The sequence below is a fragment of the Lottia gigantea genome (genome assembly GCF_000327385.1).
Source record: "Lottia gigantea unplaced genomic scaffold LOTGIsca_4, whole genome shotgun sequence".
Lineage (NCBI taxonomy): Eukaryota > Metazoa > Mollusca > Gastropoda > Lottiidae > Lottia > Lottia gigantea.
In genome coordinates this window covers 6,096,350-6,107,708 of record NW_008709379.1, presented here as the reverse complement: position 1 = coordinate 6,107,708, position 11,359 = coordinate 6,096,350, and the positions used below count along the sequence as shown (strand labels likewise).

Sequence of the window (11,359 nt, the reverse complement as noted above, 5' to 3'; positions counted from 1 at the left end):
ACTTTCCGCCATGTTTATCTCAATATCATAAAGTTATAGTGCCTTATAGTGAAAAGTAATAAATGAAAATTAAAACATTAAATGTAAAAGGTAAATGCTGTCTATTGCATTACTCGTATGATATATTATTCACACGTGACCATGATAGAGCACGGAAAATGATATCTCTCTCTATTATTGGACATGATTGTGAAATACTTAGTGACTAAATACCGTAAACAACCATATACAACAGCGTAAACTATTTACCAATGGCATTATTTAAGTTTTGCAGAAGCTATTGATATGCGTAGACTATATATTATAGACCAATCAATAATATATTAGGTTTTAAAGTAATTAAGTCACTTCCTGTTCAATTCATGATTAAATTCTTTTCTGTAAATTACAGTGTAGACCTACAATAAGTAGTAATAAAGGAGATACAACAGCTTAATCTCTACCTTTGTCATTGGTCTTTATTATATATAATATTATTTAGTATTTAATTTATTGACATATATATATATATTATGTTTTATATCTGGAGTGTACCATTGTCGTTAGCGTGTATATAGCCAAACCTCAATTCCAGTATCAGCATGGCACTGATAAGGACCAGAAGGCCGAAACAGTACTGTTTGCAGTTATATAAATTATATGGTTTAGGTTGTTTTAATTATGAAAATCACGTTATTATTGTGTCATGGCGTTACAAAACTAAAATGTTATTCAGTTAGGAACTACGATAAACGGATTCGAAAACAATCAAATAAAGTGAGTTTTGTAGATTGAAACGTTGCTCGTCAACATAGAAAATATCACACTATAACATGTTTCAGATAAACAATGATTATAAACAACACAGTTGTAAAATGTATTCAAGATAAACAAAAGTGTCATTAAGCTTTCTTGATTTTATTTCTGGGAGCAAAAATTTACGATTTTTATACCATCAAATTCTGATGTGGACGTATATATTTGTCGTAACCCCGATCTTGACTATAAAAGTAACCTAATTATCATTGAGGCTAATGTATTTATGTATGATGAAAATTGAAACAAATGTGTATATTGTTGAGACCTTGATCATGTTTGAATTTGATGATAAACCGTTTTTTAGATATTGTCTTGACTTGATAAAATATCATAAGATTATGAGAAAATTCGTATTTAAGTCACTATTTAAGACGTTGCTATCATTCCCGACAGTGGGTAGTGAGCGTATGTTATAGCTGTGTTCATTGAAGATGCTTTATGTAAAGATGAAAGCTGCCATGCAATTTTTCTGCGGTGTGGGCGTAGAGTGATCACCTCGCACGGAAGACATTCAATAAAAATGATATCTTTATATTTATTGGTATAATAATTTTCCATTAATGATCTCTGTTGCTCAAAATTTTCAACTTCATTTTTAGCTATGTTACTTTTTTCAGTAAAAAATAGCAACTAAACATGTCACTTATACAGTATACAAATAAAATATGTCGTAAAAATACCAACATACGTTTACGTTTTGTCATCAACTTATTCCCTTATTAATACAATGTAAATTAGCGCTAAACTTTTAATCGTTCATCGGTTTATAATTGAAGACGACGTTTTCAAACATTAAAGAACGAATTTCCATTTTAACACATTAATCTTAACATTCGTGAACATTACTTAAAGCCTCTTACAGTGCCTTCTGTTGGATACTAACTTGTTACCTTTCAACCACCCTAATCTATAAAATAATAAGTGTATCAAGATGTGACAATCATAATCCATGTTATGATGTCGATTCATTTTCACCGCAGTTAACAAGTTTTTACACGTCTAGACTAACATGCAACTTTCCCACGCACTCAGCTCTCGCACTCAAACTTAAGACAGCGCTGCCAAATATTGATCTCTGTACATAAATCATATTAAATCAATAAATTGTATTGCAAACTATTTTTTTATAAACTTGTACCCCTGAAATGAAATCTACTAATACTGTTAAATGAATGTTTTCTCTCATTTTCATTCTTTTTTTCACGACCGTTTATTTTAATTAGGCTTTTCTAGAATTGTGTAGGCCTTCCGGGATCCTTTGGTCTATAGGTCTATGTCAGAAGTATTGTGGAATTTCATACTTGAAATATGCTATATTCTGCTGACATATCCACGACCACATATACATAAGCACCTGAATACTTTTTTTTAAATCCATGGAGTCAGGTAACCCATGTGACCCTCTTTTATTGGGTCAATAATTTTCTCTTAATCGAGATCTTCTCGATTAGGTTATGTATTTCCGAAATGATATCTATATTTTCCATTATTGCTATCTTAGTAACATGACTTAAGTCCTGATACTTTAGTAAATTGATCAAGACAAATACAAAAAGTAATTGTTTAAATGTTTTTGCAAGGTCTCAAAATGTAAGCTGTCATTTCATCAGTTGAAATTCCTATATCGACATACACACAAACGGTTTATAAAATTGAAGACGGCGTTTTAAAACTTTAAAGGACGGTTATTGAGTACGAATTTCCATTTTAACACATTAACCTTATTTGTATTTTTCTACCGACCCCAAACTTTCTATTCTATATCCATGTCTTGAAATACTATTATCAATGAGGAATCTAATTGTTTAAAACATTAGAAGAGGAGTGAAGTCTGGGTTGTTTTAGTCACACGTTTTTAGTTGAAACATCTAAATCCATCATATTATCATTGTGATAGATGTGACAATAATAACAGTGATTATACAATCATACTAATCGTCCAATATAAGACAACTTCATCTCATACATCAATTTATTTTACAAGATATTCGACCACTAATCATTGTATCCGAGTGTGTATAGGTTCAATTTACATGCACTTGAACCAAAATGCTAAATGTCAATGTTATTTTATTATTAGTGGTTGTTGCTGTTTACACAAGTGGTAAGACATTACAAATTTTCTTACAGAAAAACATTCGCCTGTAATCTATATGGCTGACTACGTTTTCTTTCTATTTCTTCGTCTACCAATTAGAACAATTTAAATAAATAGTCATTTCTCATTATTGTAGATGGCTGTGGGCCTCCAAAATGTAACAACTTGTGTCCAAATGGATATGTTTATGATCAAATAGGATGTCGAACTTGTGAATGCAACAAAGGTAAGTTAAAAAAGGTCATGTCTATAGTTGCAATGAAGGGAGAATTATTTTTCAAACAAGTGGACTAAAAGTCTGTGTTTTAAATGGAATGTACAATAAACATAAACACCTAGTATTTCAAAGATTGAAACATTAAACATCATCTATCCATGTACAATTCGAAATAAATATTGGCCTCATATCATGTCCCTTGGCTTTTATCGGTTGATGGTTCGTGGATTTCAATTTGAAGTTAACTTTGCTAACTGTATATATGTGATTTTTTTTCATGCTCTCCATTTAGGATAATGTGTTTGACTCTCGTTTCTTTTCAGGTATTCTGTTTGGTATAGAAAGATGTCAAAATGTTTATTGTCCAAATAAATGTCCTTATGATTTATACAAAAAAGACGAATTCGGGTGTGGAACCTGTCTTTGTAAACAGGCAAAAACAGAAACAAAGGTAAAATCCTAGGCTTACAATATCGGACCTCATCCTGTACATAACCGACGCAAATAAAGAGCTATAAATTCTGACTCACAGCAGTGAAGATATCCACTTTTTATACGACCACATGAAATGGGGGGCGTATATTGCTGTCACTCATGTCCGTCCGTCCGTCGGTCCGTCCACAATTGCTCGTAAACACTCTACAAGGTACAATTCTTGAGGGATTTTGACGAAACTTGGCATGAATGTTTGTTACCGCCAAAGCATAAACCTTATTGAAAATCACTCTCGAAGGCACATTTCTTGATGAAATTTGACGAAACTTGGTTGTAGTGTTCGTTATCACTAACGAATGAACCCTATCGAAAATAAGAAAAATCGAAAAATATTTAGTATGAGTTAATGCCATTGTTCTTGATAACGCGTTCAATTTTTAGCTCGTAAACACTCTAGAAGGCACAATTCTTGACGGATTTTGACAAAATTTGGTATGAGTGTTTGTTATCACCCAAGGATAAACCCAATTGAAAATCAGAAAAATCGAAAAATGTTTCTTAAGAGTTATTGACCTCTTTCTTGAAAACGCTTTCAAATCTTAGCTCTTAAACTCTAGAAGGCATGATTCTTGTCGGATTTTAAAAAAACTTGGTTTCATTATTCAATACCGCGGTGAAGGTTAAATATTTGCCTTCTTGAGTTTTCACGAGCTAAAAATTGAACACGTTTTCAAGAACAAGGGCAATAACTCATACTCAATATTATTCGTTATCGCCCTAAAGAGTTCAAAAGAAGTGTATGACTGAAGGTTGAATATTTCATACTTTATTCAAAATCAAAGCTGCCAGTGGGCGTATATTACCTTGGCCGGCAAGCTATCTTTGTATATAACTGCAGATATTCGGTATGTTTTAGTCAATTCAAATGGTAGCGGAGAGAGGGGGGGGAGGGGGGAGGGGTTGTTTGATGCTATGTAGGGAACCTTGACTGGAATTTGAGATTTTCATCGACTACAGAATGGAACTGGTGGTGTCTGAGCGAGTTTGATCGATCGTTATTGCTATTTGATTCAATCCGCAGAAAACCGAGACTTGTGGTCGACTGGTAAATCTACCACCATCTAAATAATTACATATGTTAGTAGCGCCCCACCCCACCTCAAAACTTTCTTTGTGCTATCTTCAGATCGGGTTTTGTAATTACTATGTTATTTTTTATTTTGAACTTTTCAGGTTAAACCTTTAATATTCTTTCATCTTGACGGAGATAAACAAAACAAAGGTTAGTCTTCTTCTATTTTATTTTCAACTGACTGCGCATTGACACTTTCACTGCTGGAATGATGCAACATTCCATAATGTTTATGACAACATTTATGATAAGAAACGAATAACAATGCATAATAAGATATGTTCCTTCACGTTGAGAAAGCTGACCTTAAACACGCCCCGTGATGATTTAGTGATAGTATAGTAAACCAAATTTTTTGACAGCGATGAAGGAATATAGTCGGCTAAAGACAAAGCTAAATTTTTAATGTGCATCCCCTTGTAGAATTAAAATTTAATATTTGCTTTGCCAACAGTTCAACTATACACAAAACCTTTCTTTTATGTAAGATTCTTAGATGAAATATGCATCATTTGGACAAAAACTTTGGCAAACTTTTGGGAATATTTCGGAACCTTGAATAATCACCATCCTTCCGTCAAGCTAACTGCAAATACTTCTGAAAATAGTATGAATTTTCTGGATACGACTGTATTCAAAGGACCACACACACCAACTTGTTTTGTAATTAAATCGCACATTCTAATATTTAACAGAATATGCACTAGAAAGATTGATTTTGATTCGGCATGTGAACTGGGTTTTAGTAAAAGGAGAGAAAGGGGTTATTCAGAAGGTTTTTTGCGCAAAGTTAAAAACGACACTATTTTAGAGATTTAAAAACAAAATGCCCATCTCCCAACTCCCCATCCCTTCCGTTCTTTCTTTTTTAGATAAAAATGTAATTTACATAATTTCTTGTAAAGAATGCTATGTTCAATATGTTGGTGAAACTCAAAATGCGTTGTGTACTCGTCTTAGCGGTCATGGTTTCAATATACTTCATTTGAAAGACAGACCAATCGTGAATTGAAGATATTCTTGCCATGTTCCTTGAAAAAGTCCCTTTATTACCAAACCAAGCGATTGCAGATAAAGAGTTTGTGGATCGATCAATTGCAAATCATTGTACCTATAGTGATCAAATATCCAGCATGGCAATCAAATGATACCCTTTGTTCCAACCTATAATTCAACTGTCAAAATTGCTTCCCTGATTGTCAAACGATATTACACGGAACTTCAAGATCAATTTCCGAATATTTTCACTAAACGTTTGGTTACTGCTTTTAAGACAAACAATATCTAAGTAATTTACTTGTTCATGGCAAATTAGACCCCAGTCCATTAATTCTCAGAAGCTATTGCATTATGTGTTTTAAACAATTTTTTGATTATTTGCAAGCAATATATTATTTTAGTCTTTCCAGAATTTACATTTCTCTTTGGACGCAGCGCAGAACATTTATAGTACTATTTCAATTTAATTTTGATTACTTAAATTGATAATTGATGTTCAATTCTTGTGACCTTGTGGCCAGTGCTTCTATGAGTGCACCTTCTGTAACACCTTACATTGAACGTTTTTTTTAAGGTGAACTTCAATGCGTTCATTCTTGAACTATATGCGTCAGGATTTAATTCGGATTTGTCATACGAATAGCTAGAATTATGTGGGCTCAGGTGGTGAAGGAAATCTTTTGTTGATTGCCCCTGTTTAAACTTCGACGGCGTTATATCACATTTGTTTATTCAGTAAAAAATAGAATAAAATAACCGAGATTCATTTGGTCTCTTTACAGGTCTAAAATGTAAGCAGTTGGTTGGTTGTGACTTATTTTGTGTCAATGGTTACGCTTCTAATAGATTTGGTTGTGTCACTTGCCAGTGTAGAACAAGGGAGTCCAATAATGGATTATTAAACACAATCGAACCCACAATTCCCTTAAAGCATAATAAAGCAGGTAATTAGTCGGAATTCAACTCCATATTAACAAGCTTATTAACTTATTAAGTTTGCGCAATCTGATTAAAATACAAACCTGGATGATTCATTTCGTGGTTTTTTTTCTGACTCAATATGCTATCTTTAAACTGAAGAAATTGTTAAGCATTCATTTCTTTAGTTCATTCAGTTTTCGATCAATCAAATGATTTGTTCGAGCATGTTCATCCTGGGGAGAACACACTGGACTTATATCACTTCTGTATATTCGCATTTTCGCCAGTGGCATTGGACTTTGACTACTTTTGACTTATCGTTATTGGTCGAAAAAATATTCAAGCCATTATATATAAATGCTCGTATGGTCTTGTGTCACCATAGTCATCATCCACATTGGTCTTCATATGTGACGTTTTGTAATATTTGTAGTGAAATGTCCAAGAGTACAGTGTCACCAGTATTGTTCATCTGGCTTTATGTATGATGGTAGAGGTTGTAGAACTTGTCAGTGCAACAGAGGTAAGCATTAATATGGTATCCATATATTTTATTTCATTTCCAATATAGAATTATAATATTAAGATAAATATTTTCCTTTATATCACCGACGTTTGTTACAAATCCTGCCTTTGGAGTTTCGGCACAGAAAGAGTAAGACATTCTCTTCAAAACCATTCTTACTTTTCATGCACTAACTGATAGGTTTGTTTAGGATGTATGTGCGCTATCTTTCAACTAATAAATATTAAATTCCTAAATATAGTTCAAAGTACTGACCTCATTGCTATGAGAATCAAAGAATTTACTTTAACAAAACAGTTATTTTGTCTGTTTTAAAGGTTTAGTATTTGGTTTAGAGAGATGTAAACAAGTCTATTGTCCTAATTACTGTCCACATAATCTATATGTTAAAGATTGGAATGGTTGTCAGACTTGTCGATGCCAGAAATCTGAATCAAAGGTCTGTAAATTACTTTTTTTTATATGTATTTCCTCGTTTACTTTATCTATTCCTCATTCACTTTCTGTAACCTCTGAATTGTCTTCTATGTAAGAAGAGATGATAGCTGTAGCTTGGTCAATGTACAAAACTTTCAAACTTCAATAGTTTATTATGTTTATTTTTCTCTATTAGATCCAGTTTAAGAACTACCAAAATGAACATAGAGTGGCCCGGGGGTCAGAAGGTACGTCAATGTCCATATTGCGGCGTTTGTAACAATACACATTAAGGGAAATATTGTTCATCGTTCTTATTATATGGATTATCAATGCAACAAATATCGTAATTAAAAAATATTATAATAAAATATAGGTTTATCAAAAATCTATAAAAAATTTTGTTTGTTTACATTCAATTCAGACTAATATCATGAAAAATCGCATTTCATTAGTTATGAACGGCTTGAAGGACATTAATTGAAGAGAATTTTAGTTTGAATTCATTTGAGAAGGCAAATACACTCTATCAGAGATTGTGGGTCCCTTACTATTAAAAACATTTGTTATTCCAAAAAATTGTCCTTTTATCTCAAACATTAGCAAAAATAATCTTAATTAAGTTGTAATACAAGTCTAACGAAACCCTCTTTAGTGGTGTGGGACGGGAATATTGTACCCGTTTCAATAATACCTTTAGAATTAATAAGTTTTGATGCTTATTTTATATTCTCAAAGGATCAAGAGGTAGATGTCCACGACTAGCAGGATGTGATCTGTTCTGTGTTAATGGTTACGTGAAAGATCTTAATGGCTGCACTCATTGTGAATGTAAGAAAAGAGTTCGATATACCCGACAATATCAACAACGTAGACAATCTTATAATGCTGGTATTCAAGTACGTATTTTATTTTTAGATAACGAACTGTGTCGTTGATATACTTCTTTTAAACGGAAACTGGTGTTTGAATGCTTTATGATTTTATTATTAACGCACGTCACTATTCAATTTATCCGTAATTAACAGTCTCACGAAATCCGTGCATAATTTCTAATTAAAAATAAAAGCTAAGAAAAACTGAACGAAAGTTTAGTCTAATTTAATTAGTGTTATGGTATGAATGGGGTATTTCAATGACACGAAGGATTTAGTACCAGAGGTTTTGACTCTACAAATATTAATGTACATAACGTAAGTGAATATCGGCTAAATGGTGCAAACCCATTTTGGCTTCTAGTTCAATTCTACTGAAGACGAACAGGTTGTATACAATTTGAAATATATTGCCAGGATATTCTTTAGTCTAAAAATCCTTTTCTTGCGCAAAGCAGATTGTCTGGGTTATTGTTCCATCAGAACATTTCACAGATAAGGGGAACCATTATCATATTATCATACTACACACAGCGAGATTTTACTATAAAAATACTTTATATGCATTTAAACTGATAACCTCAGTGTTGAACTTTTTATTCCAGAACCTGATCGTGCATTTATTAACAAAAAATTTATGGCACGAATTCGAGCTGTAAAATTGATAACAGACTGGTAAAGGGAAATAGTCAACATATTTTTATAATAGATTTAATTATTTTTTGTAAATTTCTACAGATAGTTATATTTTTGACTGAGCCATTATTTTTGTATTTATGTAATATCAATGGTAAATTGAGAATAAATAAATTTATTAAGTGAATCATTTATAATTATTCATGACTTACTCATCTATATGTATATTGTACTTTTGTCATGATTATATACATTTTATGAATATTAGAGCAATATTAGCTATGCGAACTCTGGGAAAGGGGTGCCAAACTCCATCGCAGGTTATTCAGAAGAGTGAATAATATAATTTTCTAATTGGTAGTTCTATTATCAGGACAGCTTGTTTGACAATCGGGTTAGATTTTGCAAATTGTACTCAAAATATAATACAACACTATTCTTTATAAGCCATAATAGGTGACACTTTCTTCGCCAATGTGTTGGCCACGTACAGGTACAATAAATTTCAAAAAAGACCAGTATCTACAGAGGGTTAAAATCTCGTTAGTATGAGTAAAGGGTTAAAAGTGACATTTGCAATGACGTCATATGGGTATTACCTGTTATTTTGTAGATAACATCAGCTAGTTCTCCTGCCTATCGTTAATTACGTTCTTAATCGTTCTTCAAGCAAAAAAATAAATAAATGAAATAAAGAATATATTGAGGCGTCGAATTTTCATTGTTTAATTTACACTTTTTATACGCCCACATGAAATGGGGGGAGGGGGCGTATATTGCTGTCACCCATGTCCGTCCGTCCACAATTGCTCGTAAACACTCTACAAGACACAATTCTTGACGAATTTTTTATAAAACTTGGTATGAGAGTTCGTGATCACCCAAGGATGAACCCTATTGAAAGTCAGAAGAATCGAAAAATATTTAGTTATTGCCCTTGTTCTTGAAAACGCGTTCAATTTTTTGCTCGTTAACACTCTAGAAGGGACAATTCTTGATGGATTTTAATGAAACTTGGTTTAAGTGTTCGTAATCACCCAAGGATGAACCCTATTGAAAATCAGAAGAATCGCAAAATATTTAGTATGAGTTATTGCCCTTGTTCTTGAAAACGCGTTCAATTTTTAGCTTGTAAACACTCTAGAAGGCACAATTCTTGACGGATTTTAACGAAATTTGGCTTGAGTGTTTGTTATCACCCAAGGATAAATCCTATTGAAAATCAGAGAAATAAAAAAATATTTAGTATGAATTTTTAGCTCGTAATCACTCTAGAAGGCACAATTCTTGACGGATTTTGATGAAACTTGGTGTGAATGGTCGTAATTACCCAAGGATGAACCCTATTGAAAATCAGAAGAATTGAAAAATATTTAGTATGAGTTACTGCCCTTGATCTCGAAAACGCTTTCAAATTTAGCACTTAAACACTAAAAGGCATGATTCTTGCTGGATTTGGACAAAACTCGGTTTTATTATTCAGTCCCGCGCTGAAGATTGAATATTTGCCTTCTAAAGTTTGCACAAGCTAAAAATTGAACACGTTTTCAAGGGCAATAACTCATACTCAATATTATTCAGTATCGCCCTGAAGAGTTCAAAAGAAGTGTATGACTGAAGGTTGAATATTTCATACTGGTGATTGTTACTGTACTGCTAAATATTTTTATTCAAAATCAAAGCTGTCTGGCAAGCTATCTTTGAATAAAAGATTCGACTTTATGACTCGAATATTCTACGTCGGATTTTCATCCTGAAAATAAGAAAAATTGAGATGTGAAAGAACTTGACTTAAATAGAATTACAAATCTTTCATGAAATAGCCACGGAAGTGTCCTGTGGTCATGATAAATAAAAAATTATTTTATTCTATTATCATAATTTACAGTATCATTGCGAAAATAAGATTTGAATTTCAAGATATCTTGATTGGAACTAAATTTGTATTTATTGATATGAAATGAACAGCGCTCTTACGGAAGCGTCCTGGGGTCATGATATATAGATAGCCTATAATAGAATAAAATATTTTGTCATATACCTTACGCTTACGTAAATAACTCTTAAACTTAAATAAGAAAAATGGAGTCGGACATTTTATTTTGAAACTATTATGATTGACACTTTTTAGCCAAGGTGTCGGTCAATGTTCTGATATCATAAATAGGAAATTTAGGAACAATATAATACACGGTCAAACTCTCGTTAATATGATATCATAGTGCGAAAGTGGCACGAAGGGTGACGTCATGTGGATATGGATACTACCTGTTAATCACGTGACGTCATGTATATGTGGTTAATA

At 32.5% G+C, this 11,359-nt stretch overlaps 1 protein-coding gene across 1 annotated transcript; it reads left to right on the top strand.

The window, feature by feature from the left end:
* Positions 1-2,847: 2,847 nt before the first annotated feature.
* LOTGIDRAFT_153931 (hypothetical protein) lies at positions 2,848-9,700 on the top strand (the record flags this gene model as incomplete). The annotated part of the gene is made up of 10 exons (XM_009059928.1): positions 2,848-2,902; positions 3,033-3,122; positions 3,437-3,564; positions 4,782-4,830; positions 6,462-6,623; positions 7,034-7,123; positions 7,444-7,565; positions 7,740-7,791; positions 8,282-8,442; positions 9,668-9,700. 10 exons carry the CDS (start codon positions 2,848-2,850, stop codon positions 9,698-9,700), a joined length of 942 nt encoding a protein of 313 aa, XP_009058176.1.
* Between the last annotated feature and the right edge of the window lie 1,659 nt (positions 9,701-11,359).